The 17,655-nt window shown below is 45.2% G+C and overlaps 1 protein-coding gene across 11 annotated transcripts in view; it reads left to right on the top strand.

The window, feature by feature from the left end:
- Nucleotides 1-17,655, top strand: part of mctp1a (multiple C2 domains, transmembrane 1a) — a 195,548-nt gene that overhangs the window by 136,363 nt on the left and 41,530 nt on the right. For all 11 annotated transcript variants that reach the window (XR_001480038.2, XM_015360520.2, XM_015360537.2 and 8 more), the window contains one exon: nt 1,482-1,601. Coding sequence is in view for 10 of the 11 variants with exons in the window: in XM_015360520.2 (XP_015216006.2) it covers nt 1,482-1,601 (120 nt within the window). In the remaining variant the exon portion in view is untranslated. The remainder of the gene's footprint in view (nt 1-1,481; nt 1,602-17,655) is intronic.

Raw genomic sequence — 17,655 nt, 5'->3', positions numbered from 1 at the left:
GCTGGCAGAAGAATCCTACTCCATTGGGCCCCTGAGCAAGGCCCTTCACCCTAACTGCTCCAGGGGTGCTGTATAATGGCTGACCCTGCGCTCTGACCCCAAGCTTCTCTCCCTGTATGTGTGTCTGTGTCTCCATGGAGAAAAGCTGGGGTATGTGAAAAGACGAATTCCTAATGCAAGAAATTGTATAGGGCTAATAAAGAAACATTATTATTATTATTATTAGGTGAGACAGGCCGGATTTCAGTGTCTCGTATCCCCTGGAAAGGCGCTGGAGTCCTGTTCCTCGCCCAGCTGGTGGTTTGCTTCAACGGGCGGCTCCTATCCCTGCGGCCACTTGTCAGGCCCAGTCATTGAGGGGGCATCGTTTTAGTGTTCAGGTGTGACCGTGGCGGTTCTGCGCGGGCTCGTGCCCCCGCCGGTTTGTCCCGCAACACCTGGGCGCGAACCCGGGTCTCCGGCGTAACGCCACAGGGAACCAGCCGAGTGAGCTAATGGAGACCTCCCCCAGCCCAGGCGGCTGAGGTCCCTGCTGCGCAGGGAGGGCGATGAGTCACCGTGTCCGAACTCGCGCCGCTCCACTGGGGCAGAGGCTCCGCTCTGCTGGCTGCAAGTCGGTGTCGTCGCAGAGATCCTCCCAGAGTTCCTGCACAGGAAGGCCGGAGGAGGTGGACAACGGGAGCACTCGCGTGCCTTTCTAACAAGCTCCAGCGCGGTTTCCAAGCTCGTGAATTCTTGCTCGTACGTCCCTCGAATCGGAGCAGAAATGGTGTGTTTATGGCCGTGCTTATTTTTCCTCTGTAAAATGTAGTTTCGCTGTCCACGATAATAAATCTGTAAAATGTGTCTGAGCAGCGGCCTCATTAATAAGGGATTCTGAAACAGATCCGAACACAACCGATGCTGTTGAGCTACAGGCGATTAGAGCCGTTTGTGCTGTTACGTGACATCCAGCCTCTCCGTCATGATATTTCAAGTGCGTCGCGTGTCTTTGGGTCTTGTGCCACCTCTGGTATCGGGGTCAGCTTCCCTTCCATGTCTGAAACTTCATAGCTGACGTTGTCTTTTATAATAATAGAGACATTGCCTTGTTTATTCAAGTGGGGAGAACATCGTCATCACCACACGTACAGAGGGCCCAATATCCGAAACAAGGCGTTTAATAATAATAATCATAATACAATAATAATAATTTAAGCTTTATTTATAAGGTGCCTTGAAAAGCAATTCTCAAAGCGTTTCATAGACAAGCATAAAAAAGATCAAACTAAAGGAACAGCAACGAATGTACAGTAGGAGATAAAATCAGCACAAAGAAGCAGGAGGGTCTCAGTGCCCTGTAACAGCCGATGCAGAGGGGCGGACGGAGAGCGGCTCAGGATAAGCCCGGATGCGAGGGAAAGCGGCTCTCCTCCGGGTGGGAATGGCGTTGGGACGGGGGGGTGTCAGCCTTGCTCAGCCCTTCTTGTGTCTGTCCCTAGATCTTCCTGCTGGCGGTGTGGAACTTCGAGCTCTACATGGTCCCTCTGGCCCTGCTGCTCGTGCTGCTGTGGAACTACATCCTCATCCTCCTGGGCAAGGACACCCGGCAAGGTGACGTGGTGAGTGGCGGCTTGTGCCCACCCCCCCCCTCCTCCCAGGGACCCACGGGCCACACCACAATGCCTTGTGGGAAGGTCTGCTGCCCCTGCGCTTTCCCCAGCGTGCCAGCGGACGAGCCGAAGCACTGGAAGCTAAGCAGATTAATGCTTTTTGTGGGGATGAAAAAAAAAATGGAAATCTGGGGAACATTAAGTTAAAATCACCCACCCCCCCCCCATGAGCCTCCAACTTCCCTCAGTTTGGTCTCGTAACTCGCGGAGCTATCCATCAAACAGCCAAGGCACTTATTACACCGCGTCGGGGCAAGTTATTGAAATAATTTTTACAACATTTCGGGCTTTCTGGCCTCATGCAATGCTAGTTAAACGTGTAGTAAGCTAAAGAGTATTTGTGTGTTTTTTCTTTTGAATTGACAGTACATTCCATGTCCACACGTCAGTGATTTTTCATCTCAAGTTTGCGAAAGTGGGAGAACAAAAGAGATGTGTTTGTTTGTTTTTTTTTTGGCTTTGCAAGAATTTGTGTGCTTTTTTCGTGAGTCAGCTGTCGGTGGAAAAAAAAAATATCCCTGTAGATGTTCAACACGACCTTTTATTCTTGCGTGTTACGAACGAACGTGGGACTGCAAAAAAAATATTATCCAAAGAATTATCCATATTGCAAAAAAGAGAGGCAGTGGAGGAGGGGAACAGGGGCTGCAGTATACAGTGCCGCAGGTCACACCTGGTCCCTTCTGTGGCCTGTGGCTGTGGAGTTGGTACTGTAGGCGTCCAGGACCGGCACTGCTACAGCTGCAGCACCAGGGCTTTCTAGGAAACTGAATACCAACAGGACCTTCAAATGGTCCAGTAAATACTGTGCACTTAGTCAAAGAGAATGATGTCTGAGTGCACCAGGCCCCATTTCTCCTTCCCAGGTGACACAATATTCTTACTATAGAGAATGCTCTTGGAAGGTTCATGCTAAATTTGGTTTCCATTTTTTGTTTTTCAAACCTGGCGTTTGTACTGTTGTTTTACTGAATTGGCTTTCACCGTTGCGTTGAGATAATCTTCTCTTCTTACTTTGTACTGTACAGTTAAGTGTCCTGTCGTATTCGCTTGCTCTCCAGCTCTGTGCCGGCTCTATGCAGCTCAGCACTGACGGGGACAGGGCTGGGGTGACTGGGGTGATGCGCAGTGAAGGAACCTGCTTTAAATCTGGTATCTGGCGAAAAAAACCAGTAAGGCCGATCTGTTAGCTGGCGTGGCAGCTGTTGAGAGTGGAGCGGCCGTGGAAAACAAGCGCGACCCCTCTCCTGCTGCATGAGACAGCAGCAGTCCGAGCGCTGGCATCTCCGCCCGATTGTAAAATTAAATCGAAATTGATACACCGTAGTTACACATTTATTTTTTCCCCTTTTCTTCTGTGCCTCTTAAGACTACTTATAGATTTGTTTTTCATGTCTTTCGAAGCTGCGTAGAATTTGTTTTAAACGTACACAAAAAAAATCATCGCGTCACCTAACCTCGGACCTTAGTATACTGTACATTTTACGAGTTTGACGGGCAGAATTGTTGACGGTTTTTTGGTGGTTTAGTTCTGATGTTTATACATATTTCACGGTAAAGAAAAAACGTTTTGGCGTAAAACACAGGATGTTGTTCCGGCGCTGCTGTTTTATTTGGAATTTGAAATTTAGGAATCTGAAAAACAGCTTTTTTGTGTGTGGTACTACACTACATTTTGAGAAACTGTCGCGTAATTGCTGTACGTATTTCTCTAAAAATGAGTTTAAAAAATAAGTCAGCCTTTCGCATTCATTACATAAATGTTATTATCGCGTTTATAAACTTGCGCACACAAAAACACACACATTATATATAGCATGTAACGTGCGTTAAAATATTTCTCAGCCACTGAGACCTTAACAAGTCGCCTGGTTGTGGGAATACAGAAGGGTCCGTTTAAAAATGGAGAGTATTTGCCTTTAAGGGTGACAATCAGTCGCTCACCTGTTTTTTTTTTCGGTAACATTTGTCAAAACAATGTCATGCAGACTTTTTCATTTTTAATCATTGGGATGCACCTTTATGAAACTGGGAAGGCATAAACCAAACTGAAATGCGAGCCTTTCCAGGAGCAAAGTGGTGATTAATTTTAATAAGCAGCCTTGCAAAATGGGTTTTAGGCCCCTAATTAAGAGACCACATTTTTAATAATAATCTTAATTTTTCATGAATACACAGTTAAAGAATTGGTACTGATATGTATTAGATAATGGTGGAAACAAAAAAAATGTAATTTTTCACGGCTGTATGAATTTAAATAGGGCATTATCTTTACGAAACAGGATTCATGCAATTTAGCAGTAAATGAGAAATGGGTACTCTTTAACACGGAATGTGGCAAGTATTTTTAACTGTGGGATTCTCACAATAACCATCAAAACTATGTTTAACATCAACATTGGGCTGTCATGTACTGCCTGTGAATGAAGATATTACAAAGTAAACCACTGCTTTGAGTTTACAGACACTGGGCAAAAAAGAGGAACTTTGTTAACTAATTCCATTAAACATTTGTGCAATGCCGTATGTGCAGAGACTGTAATTCCTCATATACTGTATAAACAAAGCAGGACACCCAGAGACAGACTCTTCATATTAAGTGGGTGAGACACAGGTAAAAGGCCAAATGAGTTTTCAGTGAGTCTGGGGAAACTGCACACCACCTTGTCAACGAGTGGCAGGGTGTGTCATTCTGTGACCTCACCTTCACACCACTCTCCCATGCGGGCGTCCGAATCCCACACCTGCTGCAAGACCTGCTGCAAGGCACGCTGGGAAATGTGTTCCTGCAGATGCCTTGTTATGGAGTCCCGCCAAGGACAGCTCAAGTATTGTCTTTCGGATTTCTGTCCCCCTGGTTGACCAGGCCCTGGGCTGGTGTAAGTCTGGGTGTATAGTGAGTGTAGAGATACCATTCTGTGGCAGAATACAGCCGGAGTTTTCACCTGACACCACGTTACTCGGTAACTCATATAGTTAGGTTTAGTCAAGTCTTAGTTAGTTGAGTTACGTTAAAGTCGTTACACTACAGTAGGTTGCTGGCGCTGGTGCCACCCAGCTCTTGAGTCCTGGGTTTGATTCTGGATGAGGATGCCTTCTGCGTGGAGTTTGCATGTTCTTCCTGCGATGATGGCTATTACTCTGAGTGACCCGGGTTCCTCCCACTTCCCTGCTGTCAGGGCTAATTGGTGTCTCTTGATTGTATGTCCTCTTCTGTGTGTGAGTGACACATCAGATCCACCGCCAGAATGCGATGATGCCCCGCACCCCCGTCCCGGCCAGGATAGGCACCAGCACTGCACAGCTTCGTAGGATGAAGAGGCTCTGGACAGCAGACGTTTGGACAAACTGAACTTATTTATTGATGACTTTGAAGGTTTTCGAACACTGAGTCAGCAGAATTAACAGGGTAGTGCCTCGGAACTCCATTGATACGGGTCTTTCTGCAGTGTCAGCGGTATCAATCGACTGCGTGTCCTTATTGCCCCTTCCCTCTCTCTTTCTCTCTCTGCACTGTACGTACAGAAAGAGAAAGAGAAGATTGTGGGTCTGTTAAGGATGAAAATCTTGTTGATTTCTTCACGGTTAGAGCCGTTTTACTGCTGCTTCTCTAGGAGGGAAGCTGTGATCACAAAGCGCTTGTCACACTCGTGGGGTGAGCAGTCTGAGTGCTGAAGACTCCTGGTGTGGGGTTCGACTGGGTCGTTGGCCGGACGTGTATCTGCGAGGTCTCTGTCCGTCGCCCTCGGCGTGTCGGTCTTCTGGAAGGGGACATTGCCTGAGAGCACGCCCCTCATCGCCGGTTGGGAAAGGATGATACAAAATCTGAAGCTGAAGAGCAGTTCAAGGCTTGGCAGCATGACACCAAGTCCCAGTGTCTCGGCCTCTGAACGACCTCACTCTACACTGTGAGACTGCAGGGAAGGGCAGCCTCACTGTTTCAGAGACATGACTCACCTTCTAACCCCGGGAACAAAATGACCATCTGACAGTTCCCAAAAGGTATAATCATCTTGCTGCGTCATTATTGTTCCTCCTGTGTTATCACGTCCAGGTGTGGTGTACTGTATGTACCTCTTTGTAATTTTTTTTCTTTTGCAAACCAAAATAAATGATATTTCTCTGCTCCGTAGTTTGCCTCTACAGAGACGAGAAATCTAAAATTTCTTTGAGAACTTGTGCAACAAAACCATGTTCCCTATATTATCCTTCACTAAAACACAATTCTACAACGCCCTCCCGTCTCTTTTGTGTAAGTCTAGATTGTTCAGACAACATGGCAAACAAATTCCTGTAGATGGAGACATTGTTTGCAAAAAATGTTTTTTTTTTCTGCTTGAAACAATGATGTGTTTTCTTACAGCAGGAAACAATACATATGCATGTATGTATTTGTTTTCCTTGCAGTTATAAAGACACAGCTGGGGGCTGTGCTATTATTAACGACTCTTTTATAACCTTTGTGATCTGGACGATGTGTGTGTGCGCATTACATCCGTTTGCATTGAACTAAAGTGGTTACAGTTCATTTTCCATTAAGGTCCAGCGATAAATTCGCTTGTCTTCTGGACTGACAGCAAGGAACCAGGGAATGGCAGGCAGATAGTTCAGAGCGAGGTTATGAATATGGCTAGCTGGATGTGAAACACATGACTATGAGGACTGTCATTAGCTGCCTTCCTTCCTCCATTGCTCTGCGTTTAGACGACTGTAACCACAACAGACAAGGGGAGTGAGCTCCAGACTAGGTCCTTGTGAGGCAGGGAGAGTTACAGTAAACAGACACGGAGGCGTCTGGTTCCGATTAAATCCAACAGACTGAAGAGGAGACTCGTTTTCAGGAGTAATTAAAAAGGAAAGTTAGTTTATGATCGACCCGAGGAGGGGGGAGTTCAAAAACATTCTGCTCGTTTGTGTTGCTGTTTTGCTTTGGGGGAATGAGGGAGGTTGGGGATGTACTTATGAAAGATTTGCCAGAAGCAATTGCAATCAAATATTAATTTATTTGTGAGATTTGGTTATTCATCTGGTTTATAATTATGTTATTCACCATTCCTTTTTAATTGCTGGTATCAACACAGGGACGCGCGTGACGATTCTAGCAGAAGAGACGCTGTCAAACCAGCTGTGGCTGACAACAGTGACCAGCAGGACTGTGTACACGTGTACAGCTGGCACATGGTGACATCAGCACTGCTGCACCTGAAGCTTGAGCCCAGGAAGCTGTGGGTCTGATGCAGGGCTCTCACCGCTCTCCCACACTGCTGCCTCAGAGGGCCTCGCTGGCTCAGTGCTTCAGCTGTCTGAAGATGAGCTGGTCTGCGCTTGAACTTTTTTCTATCCCACCCAGAAGAACCATACCTGGGTTGAAATGGCGCAGTTTGTCTGTGCAGTTTTCTCGATTGCCCCTAAGAGACAGGCAGTGATTTCAGATTCTATCTCTTCTGTGTGTTCAAATTCAAACATTTAAAACAGCAGCAACAACAGTCATACCAATTCTTCTTCTTCTTCTTCTTTTATTATTATTATTATTATTATTATTATTATTATTATTATTTTCCTCCACTCTCCCCCTCTATGAATGGCAGCTGTTCTGATCTATGAGAATAAATAATATTTAATTCTGGATTTAATTTAATCCGTTACCTTGGGGAAGGAAGTTTAATCCATAAGTGTTTTATACTGTACACTATATAGGAAAGTGCTTCTCAATCTCTACTACTCTCTCCTGACAGTTTGAGCTCAGCCCATCCTCTGTGGGCAGCCAGGTCTGCCTGTGTCCAGTGTCTATGGCCAGGCTGTGGTCACTGAGCCCGTCCTCTCTGGGCAGCCACATCTGCCTGTGTCCAGTCTCTATGGCCAGGCTGTGGTCACTGAGCCCGTCCTCTCTGGGCAGCCACATCTGCCTGTGTCCAGTTTCTATGGCCAGGCTGTGGTCACTGAGCCTGCCCTCTCTGGGCAGCCAGGTCTGCCTGTGTCCAGTTTCTATGTCCAGGCTGTGGTCACTGAGCCTGTCCTCTCTGGGCAGCCAGGTCTGCCTGTGTCCAGTCTCTATGACCAGGCTGTGATCACTGAGCCCATCCTCTCTGGGCAGCCACATCTGCCTGTGTCCAGTCTCTATGGCCAGGCTGTGGTCACTGAGCCCGTCCTCTCTGGGCAAGAAGAGGAGCACAACTTGAAACCAAATTCCACTGCACCCTGCAGGGGGTGGTGGGGGAGGGAGGGAACGTTCATTGGGTTTTGTAAAACATCCAACTATTAGCATCTGCACACATGTGAATGGCGGGAAAACATCATTTACATTGAAAAAGTCTCTCTCCTTCCAAACCATCTCTGTGTTTCTTTTTGTAAACATTTCCATTGTGTGGCACATGTGGTAGGAAGTGGTTTACATTGCTCTTGGAGAACTTTGTTTCCTCGCATTCCGCTCCGAGGCAGAGACACTGGTGACTTCTCTTGCCTAGACAGCCCTGGTGCTAATTACTGTACCTCAAACAGCAAGCAAAATCAAACCATTGTGTTTCTCCGAGGGTCAGCACCCGGAAAGCAGCGGTTTGGGAGTCTCGGATGAGAGTACACTGAAAGAATCCCTCTCATAACTATAAAGGACCTTCTTACGTTGAGGTCTGCTAATTAAAGCAATGTTGTGCTGTTGATGGAGTCCGTGTGTTCCCATTGTGCGCAGCGTGACCACAGTCTGCCTCTGGATCAAGGAAGATCCAAGACAATCACTGATATCCTTTGTGGTGCAGGAATTCCAGAGTGGTGGGGCTCAACTCCAACCTGTACTTACGAGAGTCCCCAGAATCCTCCCATTTCTCAGCGTGTCGGCTCTCCTCTTCCTTGGAATGATGTAACAGCGTTCGTTATTTTTTCCTTTTTTTAAAACAAATAAGAACGTACAGTAGAGGCTTCGAGCTTATAAAAGAGAAAAACACAACAAATCTTGTATTTGAATTATAATTAAAGCAAAAGTCGATTCACTGCAGTAACACTTGATATTGAATTGTATGTTTTAAAGCGAGTAATAATTGACATACCTAATTGGGATTTTTAAAGAAAAACAGGACTGAAAGTACAGTACGTCTTGTTGTTATTCCAAAGGAAAACAAGAGGAATTCTTCCAGCCTGTATATTTTTTCTCTTTCTGGGATGTGTACTTTGATGCAAAGTTTTGGCTTTCAGCACAGTGCAGTGTCTGCTACACTTGCGTCTTTCTGCTGCCTTTTATTGTTGGAGTTTACCAAGCCCCAGCCTTAGACATTTATAATTAAAGGTGTTACGAATACTTAATGCGCCCAAGATGAGGAGATCTGTACACGAGAGGTCAGGTCAGGTGAGTACAGTACAGTTCAGAGAGGAAACAGGGCTTCACTGATCTCTGCTGGCGAGGCTGGTCACAGGCTCTGGAGTGGAGTGGTACAGCAGGTCAAACAGTGGTCTTTCCTGCTGTATCTTTCTTGCTTTTGTGCTGAATTGTAGACTTCCTATAGATACATCTTCTCTGTGCCTGTCCTGGTACAATTTGCCAGCAGCCATATCACCCTGCAGCTCCCAGCTGGCAGCCCACTGAAGCTCAGCAGGTGTGAGCCTGGCCAGTACCTGGAGGGGAGACTCCTGGGAAAGCTAAGGCTCCTGCTGGAAGAAGTTTTAGTGGGGCCAGTAGGTGGCACTCACCCTGCAGTCCATGTGGGTCCTAATGCCCCAGTATAGTGACTGGGACACCAGACTGGAAAAAGGTGCCGTCCTTCGGATGAGACGTAAAACCGAGGTCCTGACTCTCTGTGGTCCCAGGGCGTTTCTCGAAAAGAGTAGGGTTGTAACCCCGGCGTCCTGGCCAAATTTCCAATTGGTCCTTACCAATCATGGCCTCCTAATAATCCCCATCTATGAATTGGCTACATTACTCTGCTCTCGTCCCCACTGAGAGCTGGTGTGTGGGGAGCGTTCTGGTGCACTATGGCTGCCGTCGCATCATCCAGGTGGGGCTGCACATTGGTGGTGGTGGAGGGGAGTCCCCATTACCTGTAAAGCGCTTTGAGTGGAGTGTCCAGAAAAGCGCTATATAAGTGTAAGCAATTATTATTATTATTATAGTAGAGTGTCCAAACAATGCTCTGGCACATACTGTACCTCAGGGTGCATTTAAACCCAATCCTACTTTTGGAATGCATACAAACAGAGGCCTCAAAGACATAAGTTCAGGTACAGTATTTCACATGATAGAGTCATTATTTAGTGATTTCTTACAACTCCGATCTCATACTGTTATACCGTATTTCTTCTAATATGAAGAACAATCTAGACAGTTTTCTTTCTTTAAGTGGAAGGAGAAAGGAATGGCAGTTAAATACTTTTGGTAAAGTTTTCCTTTTAAATGTGCAGTAAGATCAAAATGCATGCAGACAGCCCTAAGACTGTACATTCCTTGACATGCAAATAGTGACCCTTATTTTAATGAATAAAGCGGATGACAGATTGCAAGTGGACCCAAAAGATTGATATATATATATACACACACATCACCACTGCTAATAAAGTTAAAGAACTTCTCATCTGTCACCAAGTACATAAAACACTACAGTGTTCGTTATTTTTTTATATATATATATATTTTAATCAATATTTAATTTGATCAAAAAAGTATTTTTTTTCACTGGTGGGGGATATTGAGGAGAATATCTGAAACTGTTATTAAAGCCGATAGACAATGAAGAAACAAGGAAGACGAGCTACAGTACTGGACCACTGTGTGAATTGACAGGCGTCGCACAGAGGGAGTTTAATTAATGAGTTCCCTCCCCATGGTCCCCTCTCCCAGCTCTTTGCTGCTGCACACGATCCTGGGCCCAGTGGCTGTGCTTTCACAGCGCATGGAGCTGCTCCGGTGTTTCTCATTAATGTTTTCCGCAGGACTTTGTCGCTTCAGTCTTCGGTTTCATAGGACTTCGCCCTGTTAATTCAAAGTTTTATTTTGTTTGTCTTGTTAATTCTTCAGAACGCACCACAAAACCAGGGGGACACAAGTGAAAGCTATTTGGAAGTGCATTTTAACAGAGAGAAACGAAGGCAGTTCTTTACCTGAAGAGTTGTGGGAGTGTGGAACAAGTTGCCGAGTCATATTGTGAAAGCTGATACACTTGTGTCTTTCAAGAAAGAGTTGAGATGAGATCCTTGATCAATTATCTATCAACTTCTTAACAGTCCAGACGACCTGAATGGCCTCCTCTTGTCTGTCACTGTTCTTATGTTTGCAATGTAGAAGGTAATCAGTGAGCAGTATACTGTAAATCAGTTCAGGTGGGGAGCTGCGTCAGCAAAGGAACAAGTAATAGGTTTATTCCTGCTGAAAAGAAAAGAAAGAAAACACGTTTCGGTCGTGCAGCACCTGAAGAAGGCTCCACGGCCGAAACGTTGTGTTTTCTTTCTTCTTTTTTTTCAGCATGGAATAAACCTACAGTATTACTTGTTCCTTTGCTGTAAATCAATTCGTACCAATAAATACCTGTTTCCACCACTAAAAACCAATTGGGAATTTGTAGCAGAACAACTGGGATTGCCAGTAGCGACTATCAGCTTCATCTAACACCGTGAGCTGTGGAGTCTGGGGTGTACGTTTAAAAGGGGCTCAGAGCGATTCTGTACGTGAAGGAAATTTGAACTTTCAAACTGGTTCTGAAACTTTACGTTAGCCCCCCTGCAAGTTCTGACACGTTGAATAGTCGCCACTTAATTGAGAAAAAGAAGTCGCGTCGTGCGACAGAAATAAATATGTGACTAAACTTTTGTTTTTGTGTCCCACCTGCCTGTTTATTTTTTCAGAAAAATGTGGGGTAAGTGGATTAGAAATACAATAATGTCGTGTTGTTTTTTTTTCCTCCGGTGAACGTTTGTACGTGAAGAGTGCAGTCGGATGATAGCTGTCGGGTCCCCGTACAGGTGAATTCAGAAACAGCTCTCATTCCCGCCGAGAAGCGCCGCAGCTTGTCAGGCCTTCAGATCCGGCGCTCGTTTAGGGGGAAATGTTTGTTTCTCGCAGGAATAAAGGTGGTTGTTTTGTTGTTGGTTTTTTTTTTTTTTTGCAGCAACAGCAGCAACCACAGCACAGTGGGTTAAACAGTCAGTCGCAGCCGGGGCGTAAAACAGAAGAAATGGAAATAATAAGAGAAAACGTGAGACGTTCTCCTTGGCATTGTGCTTACACATCCCTCAGCCCTTTAATCTGCGAAGGATGCGATGTCTCTCCCCTGATATGGCAGCACTTTGTTGAGTTGTGCTGCCTTTTAACATCGCCGAACTCTCTGGATTCTCCGAGACTGCGGGGTAAAAATAAAGCGCCGGTGCCGAGCGCGGCGCAGATGAGCCTCCGTGCGAGACACGGGAGCCGGTGACAGGTGACAACACAAAAAGGTCATGTCACTTTTAACTGGCTCCATTAGATCAGGCTGATTTCCCCTGTGCCTGAGCGCAGTTTGATTTGGAGACGTGACTTAAAGCGGTAGTTGCCGTAATTGTTTTCTTCGTTCTTCCCCGTGAACTTTGTGCCCGCTGTGCTAATGATATTCGGGCTGTGCAGGCTGGGGAGTGGGGCCCCGTGTTGTCTCCCTCCTTTCTCGGGGTGACGGTGAAAAAGCAGCTCGCTGCATCCAGCCAGACCCGCCCTTGTCGGCCGAGTTCTGGGCTCGGGATGTGGGACAGCTGGAGCTGAGCCTGCAGGTGCAGCCGACCCGACTGCGCCGTCGCCGCTGTGACCTGCCCAGTTTGTGGTCACACACACAAGCGAAAATAGACTGCAATTATTTGTGCAACTTAATGTTCTAGCGATCACGCCCCGTGATGGAGTGTGTTTTTTCTGGAGAGAGGCAATGTGTCACACTACATGGTCTGTAATAGCTAGCGGACTTCATTAACAGTTATTCCCTTGGGACGTGCCTGAGGAAGATTGAGGTACCTGGGCTTTTCTCTTGGCTAAGGGATGATAATGACCTTCTTAAGCTGCTGGACGGGAAATACACCCATTCACACATTCTTCAGATCTGAAGTGTAGCTCTTTATTTTTTACCTTTGTCTTAAATCATGATGCTGTTTATTGTGCATCATACAGTAACATGACGTGAATGGATTGCAGAGCTCCTTTATTTTACCGGTTTTGTCTAAATTGCAATAAATTAATTAGCCAATTACAATTACCAATTACATCCTTCCCGCTGGTGTTTACCTACTGTAGCAGTTTCTTGATGAATCACGTTATTGCAGCTTAAGCCTCAATGACAAAGCTCCTTAGTAAAGTGATCATGCTGGAAATAAATGTTAGACGTTTCTTTTAAAATGTCATAGAAATATATTGCTTACATGCCAGAAGCTGTGCGCTTCATTTTGGTTGTGTTGTCCCTGTTGGAGTATCGGTTTGTGTATTAATGTGTTAATATGTATTGTTATACAGTATGGTATTCCCAAAATGTAGATTGTATTTAATTTGGATGTATTGATTTTTGATTCTGCCAGTGGGATTTTGTGTTTCTAGTTTGCGGTTTGATTTGCTGATGGTCGTGTAACAGAAGCAGCTGCAGTATATCCACAGGTGTGACCAGTAGCTCCTTATTGACACAGTGTCTCCGTTTAGCCCTGACAGCTCCAGACGTTGCTGCCTGTCTCATTTGTTCATTGAATCCCCTATCTGTCCTTGTGTTCCCTCTTCTGGGGTTTGTGCACAATACTGGGGAGGGGATAAAAGTCACCATGGGTTGAGATGTTTCGCAGTCTAAAACAACATTTAAAATTGAGAGCCCAACGTGTCTATCACTCTTGATGTCATAAGTAGCTCTGGATACCTTTACTCTAGTAGTTTAAGAAAGTAAATTGTTAAATTACCCAGGTTTTCTAGAGTCATATCATGAGAGCCATGTGAGAGGATGGCAGGTTCAGGTAAGATGGCGTCTCTCACCTGAACTAGATTTCCCAGAAGGCCATGGGGGAAAAGGCTTGCCATCCACAGTCACCTGATCAGCTGGGGGACGACAATCGGACAGGTGACGCTCTAAGAACCAGAAAGCCAGGAATTCTGGAAAGGGAAAAGGAGAGAGCTACTGTCTCTATGTAATATAAGCTTCAGAAGATAATTTTGAAGCTGGTAAGCAGCTTAGCTGCCCGGCGTTTTATAGTGACGGACGCAGGAAGACATTTAGTCAGTAGCTCAGAGTTGAGCTGGGCTTTTGTTTGGGTTTGTTTGAAACGGTTTTGGGTCAGTTCTCCGCACTCTAAATATAAAGAGCACTAGTTTGGTACCTGTTAGTAGTTTCTGTGTCTCTTGAAAAGAGCGCTTGCTGTGGTACTTCAGTGCCCGGGCATGTTGCACCTGACAAAGCTGTCATTTCTGCTGAAGGACTCATCTGGAGGCAGGCAGCCTGGACCACACACTGCGCAGATCCCCCAGGTCTGAAGCCCCACCACCTCCGAGGAGTATCGGGCCGGGCAGCTGTGAGAGGTTGCGGTGCTGTTCAGCGACTTGAGTGAAGCCGCCAGAGATGTGTTTCGAATGCAAAGCGCTCTGTACATTTTGATGCATCGCACTCTCGCCTGCCCCCCTGTTGGCAGCAGAGCCCAGCTGTTAGTGTGCCAGGGTCGCGGTCGGACAACAAGGGAAGGAGCGAGGAGGGGGGGAGTCTGACGACACGCGCGTGGTCTCGTGTCAGTGTGCAGCTGCAGTGGTGAGCTGGCCTGCATAATAAACTCCCCAAAAAACTTTTTCCAATTGAACCGTAGCCAAAGAAGAAGCCCGAGGTGTCATTTTAAAGGTGGCGCTTGTAAGTGGACCTGGGAGGGCTTTAGAGAAGAAAGGCTAACAAGCCCCGCTGAGCCTCACTCAATCAGTGCACAAGATTGGACCTCGGATCGGAACCGGTATCACACGGTCACCTTCTGAGCATCTGGTCCACATAGTCTGCAGAGACCTGCTAAGCACACGGTCCGGTCCTCACTGCAGGGAGGTGGGACAGACCTGGAGACCTGGCGACAGATTCATTTCATTTCATAAGATGTCATTCCTTAGTGGCATGATCTTTATTTTAGAATAGTGTTCTTGCAGCCACATTTTCATTCTTTTGGTATCTTTTGGGAGACAGTGTATTACTAATGTTATTCCAAAGAAAATTATCACAGTGACAGACAGTTTTGGAGGTGGTGGTGGGGGCAGGTGTTCATTACAACAGGAGCTGGTTTGCATGGAAATATTTGCTGAAATAAGGCCTATTTATTTTAGGTATGAATCAAGATCATTAAATCAAACTCTAACATATAAGGGCAACCATGACAGCCCCACTTTTAAGTGGAAATGGACTTTCAAACATGTACACTGATTCCTGTTTCATGAAACATCTGGTGTTCTGTGTACATATGGTCTTCCAAAGGAGCTCCGCTCTGACAAACAGCAGGACAGCAGTTTGTTTTTGTCTATAAGACTGTGTTTAGAAAAATACACATGCCTGAAAGTCCCGTCTCCTCATGACAGCATATAATATCTATTTGTCATCATTGTGCAATTGATTGATTAAATAATGTAAGCATTGAGCTAATACATCTGCAGCTTCCAACATTTATAATTACTAGATAACTGTGTTTTGAAAACTATGGATGTAAAATCAAATACTAAAGTTGACACACATACGGGGTAGTGTTTTGACGTGCGTCATGAGTGTGGTGTAGTAGATGGTCACTTAATGCTGTTGCCTCGCAATCCAAGACTTGTTGGATTGCCGACTGGGGAACATTTGTGATGGAGTTTGCATGGTCTTCTGTTTTTGTGTAGCTTTCCTCTGACCTGCTAAAGTCAAGCTACGTGTATATCATACTCAAGAAATATTAATATTGAGTTTAATAGTTATGATTATTATTGTTGAACAAGAATAAGTCATTCAGTAAATGGATCCAGGGCAGTGGTTAATGATCTGTTTTGGAAAAAGTGATGGTTTGCATCAGGGTAAAGACTTTTTCATAAAATAGTTGTCATCATATTTAAATTCTTTGATTAATTACATACTGGATTTGCATCGATGACTACCAGTTGGTAGAGTCATACGTTTGCATTCAAAGGTTGAGATCGGTACAGAATCCTTTGCTCTTGCATTTTAGATTTCATCGTGTTTTACTGTGTTCAAACAGTAAGTGCAGTGTGTAGTCATTACTACAGTGCTCTCTCTGTAAATGCTGTAGATCCACTGTTTTATATGTAATTATTTTGCTCCTCCTAAAATAAAGGCGGCACAAACTGATCTAAAGCCGAAAGCTTAGCAAGTCTGTCACACCGACATGTACTGTACTTCGCACGACGGTTATTACAGTCATGGTAAAAAAAACAAATCAGGACGGGGTTTTATTTAACCAGCCAGTAATCCAGCTCTTGACATAATTTATTCCGGTTTGGGCTTTAATGCTGGAAGACAACATGTTTTTATCCGCGGCAACTGCCTGAGCACAGCTGACATTCCTTCTGCAGGGACGTCAGTCCCTGTGCCTTTTTTCCGAGTATTATTTATTTTACAGATACGGGTTGTTGCTGTGAACAAGGCCGTTTTGTTTTTTTATAACGTACCCCCTGGGCGAGCGCTCGCAGAACAGAAAGAGATCTCTCCCTCTTTGTGTCTTTCTCGCTATTTTCTGTCTGCTTTCTGCGGCGCATCAGCGCTGCAACGCGGCAGAGTCAAGCGAAGAGAAAACGGCGATAAGTACTTGACATTATTGACTACTTTCTCGGGTTCCTGTCCTTTCTGTTGACAGAAGCCCACTGTGAGGCTTTAACTGTGGATAATTTGGCATAATTGTCTGGGCTTTACTGCTGTGTTGGAGAAATGAGGCTTAAACTAAAGCGCTGAACCTATCTGTGTTGTTGATTAAGACATGCCTTATGGTGTTTATTTAAGTATATGAGACAACTTAAATATGAGGCACAATCTCTGCTGAAGAAAAGCTCCAAAGGTCTTTTAACAAATGCCACTGATTTGTAGTCCCATACAGTACTTCAGTTTTATAAGGCTTTTCGCAGCAAGACTGTGTGAACGTAACCCTGCTCCTTCCATGTGTGGCAGAGGGGACTGGGAGACATTATCTGTGCTGTACTGTCATCCACCAGCACAAACAGAGCGATGAGCTGGGCTCCGACGTTGCCCGTTTTCCCACGAGCTTTTGCTTGGGCCACCTGATCTTAATAGCCATCCACCCGTATGACGTCTTGATTTTTGCGAACAAGGAATCGGGAGGTTTTTAATTAACATCCAGTTCTGGCATTACCTCACACAGATCGAGCTACAAGACAGCATCCAAAATTAATTATTTTTACACATCCCATAATTCCCTGGGACTCTGGTCAGGTCCAGGTTTAACCAGGGTGTACAACTGCAGTACAGAGAGAGAGAAATCAGGATCAAAATGATAAGCAAATACTGTAGATCAGGATCATTGATTTCTGCCTTCATACAGTACTTTTGAATGCTAAATAATCTCAGGTCTGTCTTTAGTTTTAACAAAATTAAGGATAGACTAACAAATTCACGAACTGAACTTTTGTATGTACATATGTACCGTGCAGTATAACCCTTATTTTATATAACACCTTTCACACAGATTACAGATTTGTATTTCCAATACAGTTGTTTGTTGGTATTTGTGTCATCTGTGATTGCTGAACTGATTTGCTGAACTACCATTTTTTATCCAAAGCAACTTACTTTTGCACTTATACACACATTATACAACCATGCATTTCACTGGAATAATTTGTGTGTCTCAGCTGGGATTTGAACACATAACTCCCCACTTCTGCAGCTAGAACCCAGACCACTGCTGCACTGCCATCTTACTGGGGTTGTAGCTGAACCAGAGCAACAGCACGGTACACTGCAGAGTAAGGCAGGTCCTTCAGACAGCGCTCAACACACTCTAAGAGGAAAGAATCACACAACTTACAGAGGAGAGCAGAGACAGCTGCATAGCTCCTCTCTCTCCCTCACAT

The sequence above is a fragment of the Lepisosteus oculatus genome, chromosome 3 (assembly GCF_040954835.1).
Source record: "Lepisosteus oculatus isolate fLepOcu1 chromosome 3, fLepOcu1.hap2, whole genome shotgun sequence".
NCBI classification, from domain to species: Eukaryota; Metazoa; Chordata; class Actinopteri; order Semionotiformes; family Lepisosteidae; genus Lepisosteus; species Lepisosteus oculatus.
Note: the sequence above shows the minus strand (reverse complement) of the source record. Positions and strands in the feature narration are given on the sequence as shown.